The sequence below is a fragment of the Hevea brasiliensis genome, unplaced genomic scaffold (assembly GCF_030052815.1).
Source record: "Hevea brasiliensis isolate MT/VB/25A 57/8 unplaced genomic scaffold, ASM3005281v1 Scaf1, whole genome shotgun sequence".
Taxonomy (NCBI): domain Eukaryota; kingdom Viridiplantae; phylum Streptophyta; class Magnoliopsida; order Malpighiales; family Euphorbiaceae; genus Hevea; species Hevea brasiliensis.
Window position 1 is genome coordinate 11681300 of NW_026614585.1, and position 25064 is coordinate 11706363.

Sequence of the window (25064 nt, forward strand, 5' to 3'; positions counted from 1 at the left end):
CCAAAAAACTCAAAAAAACACCAATTATACTCACAATACAATCATCACATATCAATCACCATCATCATCTGTCATCAAATCACATCAAATAAAACAACAACTTATCAAAAATTTTTAAAAATTATATTAAAAATATAAAATTAAAAAAAAAAAAAAAGAACAAAAAATTCTTAAAAAAAATTGCTCTTTTAATGGCCATTAACATAAATTAAGCAATTAATTAAATAAATAAAGGTTTTTTTTTATTTACCACCACTATTTTATTTTAAGACTTAAAAATTTAAGCAAACTAGAAAATAACGTAAAAAACTTCGGCTTTACTTTGCCGATTCCGGCTAGCCACGCCGATTTTCGAGCGGAACCAAAAGCCTAACCCCCTGGGACCTTTTCGAAACCAAATTTTTCCAATTCGATTTGTTTCCGCACTACTTTTCACATTATTATTTTCAATTTTTGATAAATTTTCACGAAATTTGCAAATTTTTTCATAAATTTCAAATTTTCAGAAGTTTCTAAAAAAATTTGGTGCTCAAAAATTCAGAATGAAATTCGGTGGAAAAAAAAAAAAAAAAAAAAAAAAAGCGTTTCAAAGCTCGGCCTGAAAAATCGCGGAAATGGGCCGGTCTTCCTAGGGATCTTCCGGTTTTGGAAAAAAATGGAAAAAAAAAAATTGTCTAAAAAAAATCTTCCCTAATAAAATTGGATCCAATCCGATTAATTCGGAGCGTGGTGTCTTTGGAAAGCTCCAGAGTAGATTGTTTTTTGACACAGGGAGACAATCAACCGGCGTTTTGGGCCGGGGGGTGGGCAGCGGGAGCAGGCCGCCGGCGCGGCAGCGAGCAAGGCGCGCGGGGCGAGGAGCGCCGCGCGGGAGGAAGCTGCCAAGAGGAGAGAGCGCGAGGCGCGAGGAGAGGAGAGGAGGAGGGAGAGGGAGGAGAGAGGAGAGGGAGAGAGGAGAGAAGAGGGAAGAGAGGAGAGGAGAGGAGAGAGAGAGAAGAAGAAGGAGAGAGAGAAGAGACCGACCCGATCCGGTGCGGAAATTTTTAAATTCAAAAAATTGAATTTTTAATAAAATTAAAAAAAAAAATTTTTCAAAAATTTAAAAAAAAAAATTAAAAAAAAAAAAAAAAAAAAAATTAAAAATTTTAAATTTTTTTTTTTTTTTAAATTTTTTTTAAATTTTTCAAAAAATTTAAAATCATTTTTTATCTCAAAGTAATTAACTCATATTTTAATTAAAAAAAATTAAAATAATCAATTTATGCATTAGTTCAGAACAGGAATGGCTTTAAGATTAAATTAAAAAGTTTGAATAAATTAAATAAAAAATTTAAAAATAAATAAAGTTGAACATAAAAAATTCAGAAAAAAAAAAAGCTTAAACGAAAAGCGTGTTATTAATTGAATTCTAATTTTATAATAAATAATTTTTTTAATAACAAAAAAATAAATTAAAAAAATACCAAATCATGGATTGACAAACCATCTCTATTGAATTTATTTGTTAAGTTCAGTTAATATGAGTTTCAGGATCAAACATATTAAATAATGGTTAACAGAATTTTTTTTTTAACTTAATTATGATTTATATAACTTTAATTTTGTTTTAATTAGGTAAGGTTATTTTAATTAAAATATTCTCGCTTGATTTATGATAAAAACATATCATTACTGGCTAGACTTAATTTCCTCCAATAAAAAAATTATATGGCTTAATAGTAGACCAGACCAAGAATTGGTTCAGTATTAAAATTGGACCGAAACTAAACCGAAATTAGTTAAATTTGTCTTTGATTCGAATTGTAAATAAACCGGATGGTTCAGGGCTGAATTATCTTTTTTTTTTTATGTGAAAATTAAAAACAAATTTGAAAAAAAATTTTGGATCATTAGATTTGGACCTAAAATGAATCGAAAATGGAGCTGAACTTAAACTTGAATCGTTAGAGGGTTCACGATTCTGATTCAAGTATCACCCTCTTAGTGAACCAAAACCGGCAGTTCCAAACTGGTGTTTTATATATATATATATATATCCTTGACTAATTAATTTTAATTCGATAATATTGAAGTCGTTTATAAAATTATAAAATATCAATTTTGAATTTTAATAAAAATCAAGCTTTGTTATGAGCTAGCTAGATATATAGAAAGCATATTTCCTTTTCTTAGCAAGTTAATTATTTTATGTTGTTTTTGCTAAAATTATAATGAATAAAATTCAAAATATATAATTCCTATATAAAAATCGAATGAAATTGTTTTTGTTTTTCATTCTTAAACCCAAAATTGCACCAAAATGGCGGTATCATCCAAAATAATTATTCTAGTATGATATACTAAAAGAATACTAACTTTATTAGAAGATAAAGCCAACCCTGCTTTTTTGTTAAATCCTGTTGTGTTTCCATAAAAGTGATGGAATTAATTTCAGTTGATTTAATTCCAATTCGAGTTATTAAGTTTTCTTTAAATAAAAATTACTTGCTTATTAAAATTATTTTTGATTGATTGAAATTTAATTAACCTTATAATTTTAAGAATCATTTTAATATTTGATATAGTTTGTCCTAAACATAGTCAAATGGTTCGTTATTTAAAATTTCCTTTTCTAATTTTCTATTAAAATTCTCATTGAGTAATGCTCTCTTAATCATTAACTGACTTAAGCATTAAAGTAATTGTTCAAGAGCATGCGATCTTATTTTTATCTCTTTATAGGTCTCACATCAACTATAGATTGATGAAAGAAGCTCATAATAATATTAACTTAACTCAACTCAACTCAACTAAGTTTTTATCTCAAAAATTTAGGATCGGCTATATGGATTCTCTTTTTCCACTCTAAATGATTTTGGGTTAAAACCTCATAAGTGTGCAATACTTATAGGTCATATTGTACTACTCTCCTCCAAGTCAGTTTAGATCTACCCCTTCTTTTCTTTCTATCCTCTAACCTAATATGCTCTACTTGTCTAACTGGAGCCTCCGTATGTCTACGCTTCACATGACAAAACCACTTCAATCTCCCTTCTCTCAACTTATCCTCAATTGACACCACTCTTATCTTTTTTTTAATATTCTCATTACGGACTTTATCTAGTCTAGTATGGCCACTCATCTACCTTAACATTCTCATATCCGCAACTCTTATCTTAGATACACACGACTCCTTTAGTGCCCAACACTCACTACCATATAACATGACCGGTCGTATGGCTGTACGGTAAAATTTTTCTTTCAACTTATTGAGAATCTTGCGATCACATAAAACTCTCATAGCGCATCTCCACTTTAACCATCCGGCTTTAATCTTATGACTAACATTCTCCTTACATCCTCCATCTACTTGAAGAACTGAGCCAAGATATTTAAAGTGATTACTTTGGGATAGTACCACTCCATCCAAACTACTCCTTCCCTATCACCAGTTCGGCCTTCACTGAACTTGCAATGTATGTATTCTGTCTTCGTTCTACTTAACTTAAAGACCTTTGACTCTAGAGTACTTCTCCAAAGCTTTAGCTTTCTATTGGCTCCTTCTCGCGTCTCATCTATCAGAACTATATTATCTGCAAACAACATGCACTAAGGGATACTCTCTTGTATATGTTTCATTAATTCATCTAAAACTAATATAAAAAGGTAAGGGCTTACAGCTGAACCTTGGTGTAATCTAACTGAGATAGAAAAATCTCTTGTGTCCTCTCCCGCTGTGCATACAATAGTAGTTGCTCCTTCATACATATTTTTCAACACTTGTATATACCTAATAGATACCCTTTTTTGTTCTAACACTCTCCATAAGACATCTCTTGGAACACTATCATAAGCCTTATCTAAATCGATAAAAATCATGTGTAGATCTTTCTTCACATCTCTATATTTCTCCATTAAGCTTATAATAAGAAAGATCGCTTCTATAGTTGAACGACCAAGCATAAAGCCAAATTGATTGGGAGATATAGAAGTATCATGACGTAGTAAATATTCCACAACTTTCTCCCACAACTTCATAGTATGGCTCATGAGTTTAATTCCTCTATAGTTTGAGCAACTCTGTATGTCTCCCTTATTTTTAAAAATGGGTACTAAAATACTCCTCCGCTATTCATTAGGCATTTTCTTTGAGTTTAGAATCTTATTAAACAATTTAATTAACCATGCCACTCCCATATCTCCCAAACATTTTCACACTTCAATTGGTATTCTATCGGGTCCATAGGCTTTACCCACTTTCATTCTCTTAAGTGCTTCCTTTACTTTTAAAGATCTAATCCTTCTAGTATAATTCACATTTTTTTCTATTGCTCTGTAGTCTATATTCAAAAGAGATCATCAAAATAATTTATCCATCTTTTTTAATGTCAAGTCTATATTCACGCTATTATCATTTTGACTATTATTAAAGAGATCATCAAAATAATTTCTCCATCTTTTTTGAATGTCCTCATCTTTCACCAGCACTTTTCATTCTTTATCCTTAATGCACCTAACTTGATTGAGATCTTGACATTTCTTTTCTCTCTTCCTTGCTAATCTATAAATATCTTTCTTCCCTTCTTTAGTTTCAAGTTTCTCATATAACTTTTCAAAGGCCTGCGCTCTTACTTGACTAACTGCATTTTTTGTCTCTTTCATTGCTATCTTGTACTGTTCATATGCCTCATTATTATCACACTTAGGTAAATTCTTATACTATTTCCTCTTTTTCTTCACTGCCTTTTATACTTCCTCATTCCACCATCATCTCTCTTTCGAGGGTGGTCCATGTCCTCTAGACTCTCCAAGTACTTTTCTAACTACTTCTCTAATCTTTGATGCCATTTGTAGCCACATAGCATTGGCCTCCATATCAGCTTCCATGCTTCGGACTTGAGAAGCTCATTTTTAAACTTCACTTGCTTTACTTATTTGAACTCTCACCACCTTGTTCGAGCTACACTATTTCTTCTAACCTTACTTAAATTGTTCCTAAATTTGACATCCAAGACCACTAACCGATGTTGACTTGTTAAAACCTCTCTCAGAATAACCTTGCAATCCTTGCATAGAGCTCTATTTGTCTTCCTGGTTAAGAGAAAGCCAATTTAATTACTATGTTGTCCACTTTTGAAAGTCACTAAATATAACTCTTTTTTTATAAAGTAGGTATTTGCTAGTATTAGGTTGTATGCCATAGCAAAATCCAGGATGTATTTTCTCTCCTCATTTCGGCTGCCAAAACCAAAACCTTTATGAATATTCTCATAACCTTGTCTATCACTTCCTGCATGTTTATTCAAATCTCCACCGATGAAAACATTCTCTTCATTTGGCATGTTTTGCATTAGATTATCCATATCTTTCAAAAACCTTCGTTTACTCTCACTATCTAGTCTTATTTATGGGGCATAAGCACTAACTACATTTGTTGTTCTCCTTAAACTCATAATAATATCAATATTATTAAATCAAAACTTATTATTTTTATGTTTAATCGAAGTTGATCGCATAAGCTAGCTAGTGTAAAATATTTATCATTCCATGCTGCTTATGAAAAAATATATTTCATGCATTTTAAAAATATATATATTGCAATTTATTTGTCAAATACGTAAAGGCATTGTATTAAAAAGTGAGGAACAACACTGTAGAATTCTCCCAACATGAATCTTTTTGACAAATAATAAATAAAAATAATCTGTATCATTCGGGTGCTTGTTGTCTCCGATGCCTATATAAAAATATCTAAAGTCATCATAACGTCAGAACTAGCTGGGGATACTCTTCAACTACAAAATTAATAATCAAAAGATCCTTCAAATTGTCGCAAACTTGTACTTGCTGCCAACCACAAGATTTTATAATATCTTAACTGCATGTATCAATGTCACTCGTTTAATTACATAGAAAGCTAAGCTTAAACCTTAAATTAATTGCTCTCTAATTATAGATGCTCTTGTCAAAATATCTATATACACTACTTTCTAAGGTTTGATTCTTGGAAAATGAAGGCATAAACCAACTATCAATGTCACTATCAACAAAGTCAAAATGAACTTGTTTGTGAGCTCTGCAAATTTCCTGTTCATCAACCAACTGAAAATAATAGGGTTCTTTAATTAATTTGGTGATATATATCCAATCTTTGAAAAATGGGTTTTCGTACTGCTCCTTGCTTCCTAAAGCCGCACTTCTTTTTGTTTTATTATTATTATTATTAAGCTAATTAACAAAATAAATCTATATTTTTATAAATATTACTCATTTTATCTAAAATTTTTAATTTTATATAATTTAATCATTTTTTCAGAATTAAAGAAATTTTATTCAAAACTCATAATATAATTTGGAATTTTGACAGTTGCCTCCTAGATAGCCATGAGATTTTGACTTATAACATGATTTTCACCATTATTGTGGTATATATATTATTATTGTGACTAACAAATGTTTGATATGAGTGGTTTGATACTCTTATTTGTTAAGCGAGATCAAGTGTTCAATCCTCATGAATGGAGATGATACTCGTTGAGAGCGTTTCACCCCTTAGTAGGCTAACCCAATGCGAGTAAGATTAGTCATAGCCTAGTGAGCCTGGGATACTGTGCAATATGAAAAAAATATATACCATTATTATGGAATATTTCTAGATAATAAAAGTCAAAATTTTAAATAAAATTATGAGTTTTGTTTCAATTTTAAAAGTTATATTAAATTATTCAAAATTAAAAGTTTTGAACAAAATCAGTAATACACATAAAAATTTAAATTTATTTTTTCAATAGTTATTATTAATATTGTTATCATGGAGTTGAAAGAACAGCTGGACAAGTGTTTTAATTAATTATTAGCTGCTCAGCTCTCTCTGTCTAAGATTGAAATATATTACCCTTCACCATCTATCACCTTAATTATCTAAATGCATGACCTCGACCAGCAACTGCATTGACAAGTGGATGCGACAAATGTCAGCGAGGTTCGAGTCATTTGAATTACCAAGTTATGTGATTTTGAGTTGCAAATTGTTTGAATTATCCAGCGGATCACCTCTATATAAGAAAAAATTTAAATTAAATTCGAGTTAATTAATTATAAATTACAGATGATTTTATATTTAAATATTTTTTTTCTAAAAAATGAAAAATTATTTTAAATTTTATGTGAATTAAAATAAATTTGAAATGAAACAAATTTAAATCGAATCGAATTGGATATATATTAAGGGTCGTTGAGCTGATTAGGTCAAGGGACTTTTCATTCTGCCATATGACTTTGTAGAAACAGGACAAAAGCATATGATAGAGTTTTCTTTTTCAATTAAGTGATTTTATTTTTTCTGCATTTTGAGGATAATGTAGAAAATGAGTGGGTGAAGTGGATATATATATATATATATATGTTTGACAATATATCCAAGTCCAGATAATAGAATTTTCCTATCCGACAATTTTCACAACAAAAAATAAGGTTACATATATATGTTTGAATCTTTTAAATTTAATTATTTTGTTTAACATGGATTGCATTTCCTATATTTATTCGTAATTTAATTATATATATATAATTTTTTTTAAAAATTATATGTTAATTAATTAATAAATCTTATAATAAAATTTTGTAAATATTTAAAATAATTAAAAAAATAAATTATTAGATGTGAGATTCGATGCTTAAGATTTTTTTATTAATTTTATTATAATAAATTAAATAAATTTTAATTAATTAATAATATTTTAATTTATGATTATAATTATAAAATTACTATATTAAGAATTACAATATAATTTTTGGTGTAAGTGGAGTTATTATTAAAATAATATTAAATTTAATTTATATTAATTCTCTAGGGATTTAGCGACGGTTATGTCATCGCTAAAAATTTTTAGTGATGAAATAATACAGATGAGCCCTTCGTTCCTCAAAATTTTACCAACGTATTTATTGTCACTAACAAATCATCTATCACTAAATACATTAGTGATGAATATTACGTTGCTTAAGTTATTAGTGACGTGTAAGTATGTATTAGAGACACACTAATTGTTGCTAAAAAATCTTATCAGAGACGAACTCTAACTAAAGATTTTTTAGGTAAACACCAAAACAATCATATAATTAGTGATGTTGCCTGTGATTCTTAGATTGCTAAATAGTTTCTCCATAACTTGTAACAAGGAGAAATATAAAGTCGGTGGCTTGATTAAAGTTACTCTGACACTTAGGTCAGTAAATGCTTAAGGAAGAAAATAAGTTCTAAAAAAAATAAAAGAAATAAATTGTGTACCTTAGTTATTGTCATAATTCTTATTTATAAGGCAAAGGATAACACAATACATTTTTAAGTGTTATTCTCGCCGAAGATATAGCGATTCCAACAATCTGTGTTCGATTTATAAGATAATCCTTTTTTATCCGAATTCCTTATATCTTGTTCGAACTTTTCATGTCTTGTCCGAACACCTTGTTTAATTACCCCGAATGACGAAATCCAAATCCAACCAGATCCCAAAGGATCCGAGCTCTTCAAAAACATAATTTGGACTTTTACGGCGTACTCTATCAATTAGTCAAGAGGAATTATCAAATTCAAGTATTTCTTTTGGTTGGAAATTTTATATCATCGGGTATGGATAATGATCTTTTATCAGTGGAATTTAATAGTGCGGTCTATTCTACTATTAATGTTTGGTGATTTAATTTCTTATGCGGGTAACAAATTCCTTAAAAAAACAATATTGCAGAAAATTTCTTTTATCATCCAAAATGAAAAAGGACTGATTACTATTTTGAAAATTATTCTCCTCTATATAAATTATTTGTAAATAAAAAATTTAAATTGCTTATATATTTTTTTCTCTTATGAGAAAATTATATTATATTTAACTTATGATTCTTAATAATCAATTATAAAACATTTTATTAAAAAAAAATTTCTAAGCAAAAAAAAACAGAGAATAGTAGGGCTTGGGAGGGCCATACATGCATTAATTAATGCAAGCCATCTCATTTTGAGTTTGGTAAAATGTCAAAGCTAGTAATTAATAAGTTTTGAAGTGTTTTATAAGCCATCTTAGTTCCCATTGTCGCGTGGCTTTTTTTTTTTAAATAAATTATATATATAAATAGTATTGAATTGAATTTCAACATAATTATATATAATTTTTATTTCTTTTAATAATTTTTTTTAAATTAAAAGAATTAAATTCTTTCATTTATTACATTTTAAACATACAATTAATAAAAAAAAAATCAATTAAATTAAATTTTTACAAATATCTAATTTCCAAAATACGCCATTAAAGATGTTATATAAGATAGATTCAATATAACTCTATATATAATATATTAATCTCTTTATATAGTTGATTATGTGGTAGAAAATTTTCTTTAAAGGGTAACTTGTCTTACAGTAAAAAACTATTACACCCATTATATCCATGATTGATTTATATATATATATATATATATATACATCAAATTTTTCAAAAAAAAAAAAATCGAGGCTATTATAATTCAAAATATAAATTAACACACGTACTAGAAGGTAAGTGTTTGACAGTTAAACTAATAAGTCAATAACAATTTCAGAGATAAATTAATATAAAAATTAACAAGAAAATTATAATTTGTTTTATTTTTTGATCAAACAATATGAGATTTAAATCACATAAATAATATAAAATTATGAAGTTTTGAAATTATTTAGACATTAATTTTAGTTTTGAATATGATGTAAAAGATGGGTTGAGATAAGTTTCAAAAAGGAGATTTCGCATACAGTAAAGTAGTCAAAGTCAGAACTATATAGATTACAACTGATGTCGAATAATTAAATTTTATGAATATGTACAGATATGTGGTTCACATTCCTTGAATGAGTCGTTACACAATGATGATAATTTTTTTTTTTTTATGTATTGCATTGATTTTTTTTTTTTTACAATAGGTTTTGATTAAAATACGAATTTATAATTTTACAGATAATTTCAATATGATTGAATTAGAGTTCATTGATATATAGATGTCTTTTCTAATAACTCATAATTTTCCTTTTTTTTCCTTTTCTCTCTCAGTTAACCATTTAAGATTTCATCAATCCAAGCACCATGCTTAAGTCCTTGATGCTGTTCTCCCCTCTTCTACAAGTTTTGGATCTGCAATATACAATACAAGAAAGAACAGTGGATTGATGGAAAATCTCGCTGATGCTTAAATTAGTGTGGGGATTGTTCAAAAATCAATAGAATTAAGTTAAGATATGCGTACTTGATTGCCTTCTATATAAGTTTTAGGTTTGTCTCCTATTAAATTAGTATCAAAATAAAACGTAAAGTTTAGATTATATGAGAGTTTTATTAATATTAGAACAATAATTACGATAAATATCTTGAAATCCTTATTTAATTTCAGATAAACAAGACGACTATCCAAATTACATATGGTAACTCAATCCTTATTTGATTATCCGTTACTCGGATACCATCTGTATCATTTTTAGGGGTTAGTATCAGCCCCATCTAGAGTTTTTTTCCTCCGTTTTAGTTTAGAGAGAGAAAATCCTCCCTTGGTTTTCTCCATTTGGTAAAGTAGGTCTATTTGTGCTAGTGGTGCTTGCATCTGCTGGTCTGTGAATGAAGAAAGCTCCATGCATGGCCTCCGGCGACTTGCTCTAGCCTAGTCCTTGTTGCTGACAATGAAAAGAAGAGAGAAGCTTCTAGGTTTTGGTTGCTTCTGTAAGGTTTTTTGGTTATGGGCTAGGCTTATTTATTTAGTAAGGGATTAATCTTGGTTTTATGGATTTTATTTATATATTGAAACTCTCTTTACTTATTTATCCATTGGGCTATGAAATGCAATTATAACTTGCTGATAAAAAAAAAAAGGTATCAGTTCCATCACATCTGTATTTGAAATTTGTCATTTTTGTACTTTTAGATATGTGTGCTTGATTACAGTCAGCACAAATGATATTCACCTTCAAATAAACATTTTGACCTTCAATTATTTCTATACTAAGTAATATCATTGAAAAAAATCAAATTCAATGTTGTCAAATCTGTAATGACTCAACTACTTCAATTAGAAAAATCAGAATCGAATCTATGGCCACTTCGAATCATTGAAAGTTATAAAATTTGATCAATACTCGATAATTTTAATGGGTCATATTGGAGGAACGAGTTTTAGGTATTTTTTATTAGTTTTTATTCAACAAAATGTTTAATTTAGCTCATATATTTATTAAGACGACTTGGTAATAATACAATTAGGCCTAGATAAATGAGGCCGACCTTTATGTATTTTGGTAGCTTGTTAAGAGTCCAAGGCCGTTGTATATGAGTTCTGGGGCGCTCTCTCTATCTCACATTGGTCGAGTACCCTTTACACTTTGATTTTCAAAGTCGTATGTACATTCCACTGTAGACACTACAAGAAAATGACTCTTTCTCGAGAATTAAATAGAGGCGGTTTTTAAAATTGACTCTAAAACTCTAAATGGTTACAAATAAGGCAAATGCCAGAGACCATTTTACAAACCGCCTCTTATCTTTGCAGCATCAGTAAATTAAAAGGTGTTTCCACGCACGAGTCCTCATTCTGCTAAAAAAATGCACTCAAAATCTTACAATATTATTTTTCCCTAACTGTTCTCCATCTATTTTCTCTGGAAAAAAAAACACAGTATCGACTGGGTATACAAAGTGTCGGCTATGGTTCAATTTTGGTGATTTCCGTTGACACTTATCAATCTCTAAGGCATCGATAGTCAAAGTATTCATCATTTGTGGTATTTTTATGGTACTCATCATTCTATCGGTACTCAATATAATTTTAATTTTATTTTTATTTTTATATTGTGGTTCAGTTCTGCTTGTATTCATTTGGGTACACACAAAGTAATATCTGTGGTTCAACTTTGGTGATTTCCGCTGGTACTCATCAGTGTCTAAGGCATCGATGGTCTGGTTATTCATCACTGGTGGTGATTTATGCTATAATGGTCATTCTACTGGTACGCTATTTAATTCCATATTGATGGTTTCTATATTATTTTCGCTTATGTTTTATGAATGCTTGGCTGAAACTTAATGGGTATTGTCTGATTTGATCTTGTTTGATTGTTTGTGGATTGGTGGTGAGTGATAGGGGGTCTTGTTTGGTGTGTTTTGGGATTAAAATTGGGATTTTGGATTTTAATTCTTATTATTGATGAACTGGGATTTTGATTTGCAATTAAAATTGGGATTTTTGATATGTATATAAACTATTTCCTTTTTTATTACTGTTTCTGTGGTGATTGTATATTTTGATTTATTATATGTGTATCATATATTGGGTATCTAACCTTTGATTTTGGTGGTAGACATTAAAGTTGGATGATATTAAGACTTTTGGATATACTAGAATGGATATATTTTGGATTTTTCCTGTTTATCAGTATAGAAAGTCCATATCCATAATTAAATCAAAATTTGTTGTTATTTCTTAGGCTATTTATTTTAATAATTTTCTTGTTATTTGCAGTTGAAATGTGCAAAGACATGATTTGTATGCTTAAAGATGTATTTGCTTGTTATTTAATTATTCTCCAAGTATCAATAATCCACTTTTAATCACATTTTATTTTGGCTCAAAATGCCTTTACTTGTTTCTTCATTGCTCTCCAAGCATTAGTAATCCACTTTTAATCACAACTTTTTTCCCTCAGTTTTTCTTATTATCTAATTGCTTTAAGTGCCAAATTTATCCTCTCCTTTTTCTCTTTCACTATGCTTTTTACTAGTATGAACCATTTTATTTCTACATTAATCAATTATCCTAGCTGCAACTTAAATAATTATATGTATAAGTGGTTTTGGGCCTTAGGTAACTACTGTTCCATACTTCACATGCAATTAACCTATAATTAATAGATCATTAGTATTGTTCTAGTGATAGAAGTTTGGTAGGGGATGAGTATTCTTGCCAAATCTATCAAATGTCTCCGCTCCTTGTCTTTGATCAGTCCTGGAATAATATTACCAAAACTGCACTAAATAACTAGAAAACATGCTGCCCAAAAATCTAGAAAATATGTAAGCAATGGAGTGATCTTGATTAGTTAGCTTTAATTCCTTTCTTACCCCTATATTGAAGCCTTAATTGCACTTTTTGCAACCCAAAAGCTAACAACTAACTCTTACTTAAGGGTGTTTGATTTATATAGTGTATAGCTTTTGAGTTCCAACAACTTGAACCCATTTGGTAACTTTGAAATATTAACGGTTAATTGTTTCAGTCTCAAAATAATTGATTCTTAAATCTTCATTTCAGTTTTTTATTTGCATTATAATAGTCTTTTCAAAACCCATTAATAATAAAATTTTATTTTTGAAATTAATATTAAATGGACAAATTATTTATGCACATTAAAAATAACAAAACATTATGAATGTATTATAACTGATGGTTGACATAACCATGATATGTGTATTTATATTAAAAGAAAAATCTTATTTATTATAACTATATATAAAATTAAGTATAATTTTCTTAATTATCTTATTATTTATTTTTTTATTTATACAATGATTAAAAACCTAAAAAATGCATTAACTTACACCTTATCAACTTAAATGAATTAAATTAAGACTTATTTAAAACTATTATTAAAACAGCTATTGAAAGTATATTTTTCTTAAATATATTAGTTAGAAAATATTAAAATTAAATTTAATATATTTTATTATAAAAATAGTAAAATAAAATTTTAATAATATTTAGAATAATATTTATCTTTTAAAAAAATTAATTCTGAAATTCATTGTTAAATGGGGCTTAATACTTGGGCTCATGTGTGGCTGTGACAAATAAATCAATAAACTCATAACCTATTACACTTTAGGTCCACATGGACATGTTGCAGCTTTTCAAAGTGAAAGTGAAATTATTTTTTTTTTTTTAATAAAGTGACAAAGGAATAAAATTTATATTTTCACTAATTAAGCTCTTGCATTTTATAAAATCTAAAATTAATTCTTTCTTTTTTTTCCCTATATTAACTATTATCTAGAATTAGGTATATTAAAGAGAAGAAAGTAAAATGGCAAACATTTATACATACACTTTTAACATTATGAGAAAAAGTTATTAATTCCTTAATTTGCTAAACAAAGATATTTATATAATGATCAATCTAGAAAATAAATGGACCATCGTAAAGTTTCAATAATATTAAATCATGTAATTTCTAGCAAATAACTGATATGAATCTACATATCTATATACAATTATACATTTAATTTGTCCATCTACTCCATCTTCAAATCTATATAATTTGCTTTGACCATTACTCTACTTTATCCACCCAGAACATGTACCAAAGCTTAGAAAATTGACATGAAACCAATATAACTACACATTTAATTTGTCAATCAGATTACTTGGTATATCAACATCTTCGTAATACTCATCCTTAACCAAAAAGGCTTAAATGCTATTGAATTGCTTATTTTATATATATATATATTTTTTTTTTCTACATTTTTACAGGTAGTAGTTGCATAGTTCTGAAATGGATAGGAGTTGGATGAACAAGCCTAGGAATAGTTATGAGTACAAAAAAGGAGTTACTGAATTTCTTCATTTTGCATTCCATAATGCATCTCAATGTGGGAAGATATTATGTCCATGCATTCACTGTGTTAATCGTTCTTGGCAAAGTTATGATGATGCTAGAGTACACCTTATATGTGATGGGTTTTTAAGGGGATATACTAAATGGATATGTCATGGGGAGAATCCAACCACCAATATTGATCAATCATCTTCCTCACAACACACCACATATGTTCATACTACAGAACATATAGAAGAATGTAATACCACAACCTTAAATACAAGAAGGTTATATGACATTATAGGATTACTACGTGATTTGTTCGGTGTTTCTGGTCAAGGAAATTATAGAGTTAGACAAGATGTCGAGGAATTACATTATGAAAAAGATAGAGTCGAGAATGAATCACAACTTGATGAGATTAATATAGAACAATCAGAAGATACTTCTAGTAGAAGGACAAGTGAATTTGAAAATTTATTGAAAGATGTGAATGTAGAGTTGTACCCCAGTTGCAAAACCTTTTCTAGGTTATCTTTCATTTTGCAATTGTACCATTTAAAATGCTTAAATGGATGGACGGGGAAATCATTTACAATGCTTTTGGAGTTGTTAGTTGATGCTTTTCCTGAAGGTACATCACTACCTAAATCTCATTATGAAGCTAAAAAAGTCATTAGAGCATTAGGTCTCAATTACGAGAAGATTCACTCTTACATAAATGATTGTATGTTGTTTTGGGGAGAAAGGGAGAAGCAAGAATTGTGTCATGTTTGTGGATCCTGTCGATGGGTTGTAAAGAAGAATGAACAGTTGAATTCAGAAGGTGACAGAGTAGAAATGTCTTCTATTAGGAAGAAGAAACCAGCTAAAGTTTTACGTTACTTTCCCCTTATACCTAGGCTTCAGAGGTTATTTGCATCTGTTAAAACTTCTAAAGACATGAGATGGCATGAAGAGGGTTGCATAAAAGATGGATTACTAAGACATCCTACTGATGGAAAAGCATGGAAAGAATTTGATTCCAAATTTTCAGAATTTTCCTCTGATGCACGGAATGTGAGGCTTGGTCTTGCTACTGATGGTTTTAATCCATTTAGGACTATGAGCACTACTTACAACACATGGCCTGTTATATTATTCCCATATAATATGCCTCCTTGGACATGTATGAAGCAATCCTCATTCATTTTATCAATGATCATCCCTGGTGAGAAGAGTCCTGGAAATGATATTGATGTGTATTTACAACCTTTAATTAAGGAGTTAAATCAATTATGGGAAGGGGTTGAGACCTATTATGCTTCCATTAGGCATACTTTCTTAATGAAAGCTACTTTAATGTGGACAATCAATGATTTTCCAGCATATGCAAATTTGTCTGGTTGGAGCACAAAGGGAGCTTTTGCATGTCCTTGTTGTGCTGAATTCACATGCTCAAGATGGTTATATAAAAGTGGAAAATATTGCTATATGGGTCATAGGAGATGGTTACATGAGGGGCATGAATTTCGATTTCAAAAAAATTTCTTTGATGGTACTGAGGAACTGCGACCAACACCTTTACGAGCTTTAGGTAGTGGTGTAGTAAAACAACTACATACTATCCAATTTACATTGGGGAAAGTATCTCAAGTTGGGCAAAAAAAGACAAAGAAAAATAAAAAAGTTTGGAAGGAAAAGAAATAGAGAAGAGGATGCTAGTGCATTGGTTGAAGAAACAATAGAGAATGTGGTTGAAGATTCTAATAATGCAAAGGATTGGTGGACAAAGAAAAGTATTCTCTATAGTTTACCATATTGGGAACATAGTTTATTGCGTCATAATCTTGATGTGATGCATATAGAGAAAAATGAGTGTGATAATGTAATTGGCACTTTATTAGATATCGATGGTAAGTCCAAGGATAATCTTAAGGCTCACCTTGACTTGGTGGACATGGGTATTATAAGTGAATTACATCCACAAATAAGTGAAAGTGGTAGGAGCAAATTACCTCCGGCATCATTTACAATGACAAAGAAAGAGAGAGAAATTCTTGTGAAGTTGTGAAGAATGTGAAAATGCCTGATGGTTATGCATCTAATATTTCTGGGTGTGTTAACATTAAGGAACGTAAGATTAGTGGATTGAAAACTCATGACTCTCATATTCTATTTGAGTATATCCTTCCATTAGCACTACGGGTATGTGGTCCGTCACAACAAGTGACTTCTATTGTGATTGAGCTAGGTGCATTTTTCAATTGAAAAGGTCGAAGGTATATTACCTCTGGAGGTTGTACACACGTCCTTTATCTAAAGACCCATCCTGATTATAATGTATCATACATCATTTTATACACATGATAGTCATTAATTAAACATACTTAGCAATTCTTTATAGGGTAATAAAGTAGGAGAATTTATTATCAGTATTTTTGGATAATTAATTTTATAGAATACTTGTCCACTAAAATTAAGTAATATTAATTTGAATTTAATAATAAATTAAATATTAAAAACATATTTCTGGTATAGAAACTAATATACTAAAACTATATTTATTAATTTAACATACTAATATTGATATACAAAAAATTATAAATTGCACAACATAAATTTAAAATTTATTAAATAGTATAAATATAATATTAATTTAATATATATACTTATATTAATAACCAGAATTTAACGTACTAATACCAATAAATGAAAGATTAGTAATTACATAATATAAATTTAATATATATTAAATAATATTTAAAATTAATAGTGTTTCAATTCGATTTCGGTTAAACTTTACATTTTCAATTTTCATGTCTTTATTAATTGAGTCAAATTTAAAAACCTTGATAAAAAGAAAATAGAGATTTAGCTAGACTTAATTGATATGTGAAATATATAATATTTAGGTTCAATTAGTTTTCATTTTACTATGACTCTTGGATCTAAATGTAATTGCAATTGCTATCATCCAGGATAAAATTAACAATTGTTGAATGTTATAGTATCTATGGGGCTATTAGCTCCTTTTGAAAATTGGTAAAACAAAAAAATTAAAAAGAAATGTGGTGTTGATATATATATATATATATATATATATAGAGAGAGAGAGAGAGAGAGAGAGAGAGAGAAAGAGTTTAATTCAACTAGGAAAACATAGATTATTTAATTCGTTGTTATTTTTGTAAAATTAAAAATATAATTTTATAAATTTTATAAATCATCATTAAAATTGTTTTATAATATTAACAATAGATTTTAAATATCGTTGCTAATTTTATGAAGGAAAAAATATGTCATTAAAAATTTAAAAGTGTATATAATTATACTTAGTAACAGTTTCTAAAATCTATTATTAACTAGCAACGGATTTTGAAATTATTATTTTTTTGGGAGAAAAATAAATTTTAGTGTCTAAATTTAATAACAAATTTGTAATACATTGCTAAATCCGTTATTAATTCATGTTTATATTTATTCAAACGCAATATTTTCTTTTCTCATGTCATTCATTCACTTATTTTCTTTTCTCTTTTTCTCAATTTTATAATTTTTCTTACTTTGATTTTCTATAATTAATTTCTTCCCTTTTATTTTCTTTTCTTTTTAAATATTTTTTTTTATCTTCTTTCATTTTCTTCTTAAATCTCTTTTTTTTTCATTTTCTTTCATTTTTTTTCACTTTTTTTTTCATTTTTTTTCTTTTTATTTCTTTTTATTTTATTTTCTATTGTTAATTTCTTTTCTTTTCTTTCATTTTCTCACTTTTTCTCTTATTTTCTTCATTTTCTCTTATCATTTTCCTCACTTTCTTCCATTCTCTCTCATTTTCTTCTATCATTTCTCTCATTTTCTCACTTTCCTCTCATTTTCCTCACTTTTATTATTTACCTTTTATTTTCCATTTTCATTAATATAATTTTCCCTCTATTCTTTTTTTCACCATTTTTTTTAAATAATACTTTTTACTCTCATTATAATGTATCTATAGTAACTATTAATTGAAATATAATAACTATAAATAAAAATTTATGTATCAATTAAAATTTTTAAATCGGTTATGATATTAAAATTTTAAAATTTAATATTAAAATTAAAAATTTATAATATTAAATAATGAGCAAATTATTAACAAATTACAAATCAATTACAAATAGCAACGGATTATTTTTATTTTTTTATTAATTTTTCTATTTTTTTTAAATTATTTAAATTAGTAACAAAAAACATTGTTCGTTCATTACTAATAGCAATAGATAATTCCATTACTAAATCTGTTGCTAATAGCAACAGAAGTTAAAATCTATTGCTAAATGAACTAACAACGAGACTCACTACAATGAACAAAACTCGATTACAAATCCGTCGTTAAATCATTTAGTAATGAATTTTTATGCATTATCCTATTTACGGGACCTTATAACTCCCACTTGCCACCTATGTTAATAAATTAATAGCAATTTAAATAAAAAAATTATATACCCCTCTATCTCATAAATATAAATTTATTTTTTATATATATAATTTAAGAATATGTAATTTTTTAATAAGAAAAATAGTTAACATAATTAAGTGTAATTTTTTTTTAATTTACCCTCTATTTATATTATTCCATTAAAAATTAAATAACTCATATTATTAAATTATTTTTAAAATTAATAAATTTTATTTTTTTAATACATATTAAATTAATTAATTAATTAATTAATATTTAAGATTATATTATATTTTACCTTATATTATATTTTAGTCCCTAAATTTGAAAATTTAAATTATTTAATTCTTTAATTTTAATATATAAATAATTTAGTCCCTATATTTAATTCACTAATAGAATGAATAAATTTTTCTATATTTTAAAATTATATAAACTAAAATATGATACAATGGAAAATTTAAAAAATAAATAAATAATTTTAAAGTGAAATATAATATAAAATAAATTTTAAGAATTAAATTGTAATTCAAGAATTAAATTGTAAATTTTTTTTTTTTTAAAGATGGGGTTTTGATTTTCTTTTTATTAATTGAGAAGTTGTTGCGGGACAAAGCAACGTGGAGGCTCAGCCTACTACGAAGTTTGGTAGTTATTAAGTTGTCTTTAGCCACACCTAACTCCATTTGTACCAGTTTCTCGCCATATACCTAACCACTTCCCTCGTCCCTGAAAGGTTCAACGTGTCATAGTTTGTGTACTTCCAAACATAATAATTTTTTTTTTCTTAATTTTTAAATATGAATTATTAATTATTTTTAATTAAAATAAAATAAAAAAGAAATTGAAGAATATTATGAATAAAAATTATTTAATGTTAAATTATTATTTTAATATTTTATTATTAAAAAAGAGAAAATAATATTGTATTGCTAAGAAAATAATTTTTGTTAGGTGAGAACTTCTTTGGTATTAGTTAAGAAGCACAAGAGTTTATTTAATTTTGAATTTATCTAACCATCAATTGAAAGTACAAGAGTTTTATTTGATTATTTTTTTTCATTGATATGATTATATATTTTCTTTTGTTTTCATTTTTCATTAATATGTTATTATTTTTATCTCATTTCTTTAAAATAATGAAAAACCATTAATTTTTTTAATTTTTTTTACCTTACAAAACAATTATTTGATGATTTAGTTACCCATTTTAATGATCATTGATATTTTATTTAAATATTTATAATACCATAAAATGTAATAAAATTATCATCACTTTTTTAATCTCATTTGCCTATTAATACGATTATACATTTTATTTTCTTTTTACTTTTTATTAATAATTTATTTTTTTTTATTACAAAAACTTTTGAAAATAATGAAAAACCATCAATTTCTTTTAAATTTTTAACGCTACAAAACAATTATTTGATGATTTAGTTACCCATTTTAATGATCATTGATATTTTATTTAAATATTTATAATACTATAAAATATAATAAAATTATTAAAGTTTAAAATATTTTTTTTTTAAACATACTCTTTTATGCTTATCCCTATCAGAATGATAATGATGGCAATAGTGGCAATAGGAGGGATCATAAGTGTTGGCAATATAGGAATCACGAATATATAGTATTATTAAAAATAATAAATTAATAAATATTGGTGTAATTATTTTTTATTTTTATTATAGTTGACTTTTATTTTTTGTTAAAATTAATTTAATATATGAATTTAAGGAAAAAAAAATAAAAAAATTATATAATATATTATTTTATAAAAATTAAATAATATTCAATCATGTTAAAACATATTAAATAAATCATATTGAGTATGGGGTATTTTTGATAACTTAAGTTTCTAATATTTTAGTTAACCAAATAAGTCTGATTGTGAAATTTGAGTTATTTTGATTAATTCGAAAAGTTTAATAATGTCTTGGAATGATTGTCTTTACTCCGATAATTAAATTGATTATATGATAAAATATAGTAAAATTGCATAATTATGATTTAAGTAAAGCTTTTGATTTGTTTTATTTTATTCTTTGTTTCTTTTGTTAATTAATTTTCAACTGTGATTGATTTTAGTTCAATTTTAGCTTTATTTTTTTTAATTTATTTTTATTTAAATTAATTCAATAATTTAAATATTAATAAAATTAAAATAAATTTTGATATTAATATAAATTTTGACACTTACAAGATAATTCTTGTGAAAGAAAACCTATATTACGCATTTTATAAATTATATATATATAACTAAATTATCCTATAGCTTTCTTACATCTAAAATTGAGTAGTTATTTAGAATAGTATTTATTTAAAATAATAAAATTAATCATAATTTTAATAATTATAAGTTTTTAACATGCTATACGGTTATTTATTTTTTAAAATATAAAAGATAATAATTTTTTTTCTTAATTTTTTGAATTAAAAATTATTTAAAACACAATTTTCATATGAAAAATAAAAAACTGTTTTCTATGAATAAATAAGTCATTTATTATTATTTTTTTAAGTTTATTTTGCCGTGCTGCTAAAGTCCAATAACAGTCATCCCTCCTCCAAGAGCAGAACTCTTCAAACATAAATTGACAACCATCACACCAGAACCAGAATGGATTCACAGACCAAATCACGAATGCATATTCATATTCCTGCAATGCTGCTGCTGCTGATACTCTACAGAGCAGCACAGGTTCACGGTGACGATTCAGTGGAACAATGCTTGGCAAGCTGTGGGCAAAATGTTGTCCAATGTGTTGTCAAAAGTGCAACAAGTGAAGAGTCGAACCTGTCAAAATGCGCTGAGGGATGTGGTTGTGATATCTTCAAGTGCATGGGCAAAGTGTTTGAAACCACATCCAAGATCCATCCTCCTCCATCGCCTGTGCAGTGAATATACAGTGTAAGCCGGCAGTCATAAATTGTACGCTGCCCGTACTAAATAAAGAATAACATGCTAGTCCCGCTCTGGGTACATCCTAAAACAGAGTTCGAATGTTTGAATGCTATTATTCATCTGTTATGAAAAAAGATAATAAACATGTTGGTGTAAACAAGATAAGTTACAGTATAATTAAAGATTTTATTCAAGAGATAAGATCTGTTATGGCACACGTTATGAAGACGTGATTTTTCATAGATGAAAACCCATTGATTGCAGCATGGTTGTGCATACAGATTCATGCCTCGTTTTGTTGTCCGCGACTTCTCTTCTCCTCAATACCCGATTGAGAAAATCTATGTCGAAGAACATCTAGCACATCTTCTACTTTCACATCTTTAAGTGCCAGCAGAACCATAGCATGGTATAGCACATCTCCCATCTCTGATGCGGTACGTGTGCCGTGCTCATTCTCCTCTATTGTTCTGCATAGCTCATCTGCCTCTTCCCTACAACATACATAATTAGTAAAAATCTAAAATTGTAAAAATCTGAACAAACTTTCACAAAACTAAAAAACAATAAAAAGTAAAGTACCTGATTTTTGAGCAAAGGAATTTGCTATCGAGTAGCAATCGTTTAGTCCACGAGGGCTTTACATGTTGTGGCACTGCTAATTCTGCTTTGCGCTGGGAAATTGTGGACTCTAATGAATACAAAGTTGTCAATGCCTGTCTACTGCCCTCAATCTGCCATGGATAATCAAATTTTATTATAAATCCATAAATTAATATAATTTTCAACGTATGCAAAACTAAAGCATGATTAATCACTTTAAGGAAAATTAGTTGACCTGCTTATGTTCTAGAAAATCATTAACTGATGTATAATAGCAAGTTTCTGACCCTGTGTGGCAGGTAGGCCCATCAGGTTTCCCAAGGTAAATTATCTGCAACAGCAACAAATAAATTCAAAACAGAATTTACAAAGAACACTTCATGATTTCCACCAGATTGTCGAGAACATACAGAGTCACGATCACAATCAAGAAAGATGTCATGGACATTGATGAAATTCTTGGAGGTTTCTCCCTTTGTCCACAAAGACGAACGTGACCGACTGTAAAATGTTGCCTTTCGAGAGGAAATGGTTGTAGCTAATGCATCCCTGTTCACAAAGCCTTGCATTAATATGGCTCCTGTGTCAATATTTTGAGCTATAGCCACTGCCAAACCTTTGTCGTCCCATTTTACACTGTCTAACAATGTCTCAACCTAAAATTTAGACAGTTAGCTAGTTTGCTCCTGCTTAAAATTATACGGAAATCAAATAACAGAAGGATATGAGCAAATAGGATTTGAAATAAATGCATGTGCAGTGGCATGTATTTTTTTGCTCCCCATCATATACAAAACTAACATGAGGGCCACATTAGCATTACAGTATATGATCGCATTATTTATAAATGTTGAAACTCTTGACAAAGAAATCACCAAGAACATCAAGAAGCTAATTTGCATAACATGAGAATTGCATTCATAAACATTTAAACTAGCCAGCTAAGCCAAGATGGCAAAAAACAAGCAGGCTTGAACAGTATTGAGCCTTTCTTTTAAAAAACATAAACAAAGTTATTCAGTGGTGAAAGATCAAACTGGACCATCAATGAAATGTTTAGAGCTAAAAGTAACACAAAGGCCTTCTCCCTCTATAATGATGTAATACAGATTACAGAACTATAATTGAGGATGCAAACCAGATACAGAAGCATAATGTAATATGCTATTCAGCCTTCTGCAGTGCAAGTTATTTTCAAAACCATATTATATTTGTGATTCCATAGCATTAAAAAACTTAATTATGTGTTTCTACCATCTTATAAAAAGGGGGAACAGGTGGCGGGAAATGTGAAGTCCAGATGTAGCTCAAATAATAATTAACAGCATATTATTGGGCAACGATGGATACCTTCAAGAGATGGTCAACAAAAGATGGGAAACCCATCCATCATATTTCCTTCCCTTTCTTTGATTTTCCAGACAAGTAACAATCTCTACCATAATAAACACGGTAGACTTCTGACTGTCTGGTTGATCATGGTCATTCAATTCAAGTGAAGGAAATATTAAAAACTTCAACAAGCAAAAGCATGATCTTGTAAAGCACAGTGCAAAAGTCTTGCCATACTAAGCAAAAGTACCAGTGTACATCTAGGAAATTACCCTTTCTTTTTACAAGGGAGCAAAAACCATTTTGGTAGAGAAATCGCGATTGGTTTAAAACTTGGCCTACCCATTAATAACTTTTATCTAAATGCAAAACACACATGTGAACCAGTGAATGTTTGCAGTGGCCATATGAGAGATATGTAGAGTCCAGATGTAGCTCAATGATAATTGAAAAAATATTATTGAGCAACGATGGACACCCGTAAGAAATGGTAAATAGAAAGATGGGAAACCCATCCATCAAATTTCCTTCCCTCTCTTTGATTTTCCAGACATGTAACAATCCCTACCAAAACAACACACAGTAGGCATCTGACTATGTCTGGATACCACAATACAGCAATAAACACAAATGCATAGAGATTAAAGCTAAGGCTTTATCAAACAGAAAGATGGGTAAATTAAGTACCTTGGATTCGACACACAGATCTCTATCAGAATTCTTCGCAGAAGCAAAAACCAAACGACAGTTCATGCTCTTCCTGGCATTGGCTCGGCTGCAATCACCAACAGGGAAGAAGGCACGTCCTCTTGATGAAAACCCAAGAGATTGAATGCAGCGCAAGGATGAAACCGCCATTAAAAGTACAAAAAGCTATGCTCTTTCTTTGCTCAAATCAAGCTCATCCTGCAACTGACCAAAACAAGGCATACACAAACATCAAACGATGAAATGGTATAGAGCTCGATATAAGCTCAATTAATGGAAGCAAATTGAATCAAACACAATGCCTTACCTCTGGTTTAGGATAGGGCTTCGGCCACTGAGTCCACCAGCTGCGGCGTTTCGCTACTGGCTTCAGCAGCAGTGACGGTGTAGGGTTTTTAAAGAGGACGTGTGTATCTAAAAATTAATTAAAAAACTAATTTTTTTTTTAAATGAGTTAGAGATATTTTTATTGTCACTGACGGGTGACGGAGTCCAAGAAACTACCA

The 25064-nt window shown here is 28.4% G+C and overlaps 2 protein-coding genes and 1 long non-coding RNA gene across 4 annotated transcripts; 2 read left to right on the forward strand and 1 right to left on the reverse strand.

Annotated features, from left to right (window-relative positions):
• The first annotated feature begins 11467 nt into the window (after positions 1-11467).
• Positions 11468-12097, forward strand: LOC131176332 (uncharacterized). The gene is made up of 2 exons (XR_009146443.1): positions 11468-11558; positions 11669-12097. It is a non-coding gene; the product is annotated as an uncharacterized LOC131176332 (long non-coding RNA).
• A 2442-nt stretch (positions 12098-14539) lies between these two features.
• LOC131176304 (uncharacterized) lies at positions 14540-16637 on the forward strand. The gene is made up of 2 exons (XM_058141308.1): positions 14540-16160; positions 16432-16637. Exons 1-2 carry the CDS (start codon positions 14540-14542, stop codon positions 16635-16637), a joined length of 1827 nt encoding a protein of 608 aa, XP_057997291.1.
• Positions 16638-21490: 4853 nt separating this feature from the next.
• On the reverse strand, positions 21491-25018 carry LOC110650922 (histidine biosynthesis bifunctional protein hisIE, chloroplastic). Of its 2 annotated transcripts, none has more exons than XM_021806074.2 (7): positions 24866-25018; positions 24538-24762; positions 22929-23174; positions 22754-22849; positions 22498-22649; positions 22205-22409; positions 21491-21901 (listed from the first exon to the last, which is right to left on the reverse strand). In XM_021806074.2, the coding sequence occupies exons 2-7, from the start codon at positions 24706-24708 to the stop codon at positions 21845-21847; spliced, it is 927 nt and encodes a 308-aa protein (XP_021661766.2). In that variant the 5' UTR covers positions 24709-24762; positions 24866-25018; the 3' UTR covers positions 21491-21844. The 2 variants fall into 2 exon arrangements, with proteins under 2 accessions (XP_021661766.2, XP_021661769.2); XM_021806077.2 differs by having other exon boundaries at positions 22195-22409.
• Between the last annotated feature and the right edge of the window lie 46 nt (positions 25019-25064).

What these genes read in the sequence shown, in the direction of transcription:
- LOC110650922 (XM_021806074.2), bottom strand. Translation starts at nt 24,708, where the DNA reads ATGGCGGTTTCATCCTTGCGCTGCATTCAATCTCTTGGGTTTTCATCA. An exon ending in ATCTGTGTGTCGAATCCAAG is followed by an intron (nt 23,175 to 24,537) that starts GTACTTAATTTA and finishes TCTAAATTTTAG; the next exon opens with GTTGAGACATTGTTAGACAG. An exon ending in TTGATTGTGATCGTGACTCT is followed by an intron (nt 22,850 to 22,928) that starts GTATGTTCTCGA and finishes TTGCTGTTGCAG; the next exon opens with ATAATTTACCTTGGGAAACC.
- LOC131176304 (XM_058141308.1), top strand. Translation starts at nt 14,540, where the DNA reads ATGGATAGGAGTTGGATGAACAAGCCTAGGAATAGTTATGAGTACAAA. An exon ending in AACACCTTTACGAGCTTTAG is followed by an intron (nt 16,161 to 16,431) that starts GTAGTGGTGTAG and finishes TGATGCATATAG; the next exon opens with AGAAAAATGAGTGTGATAAT.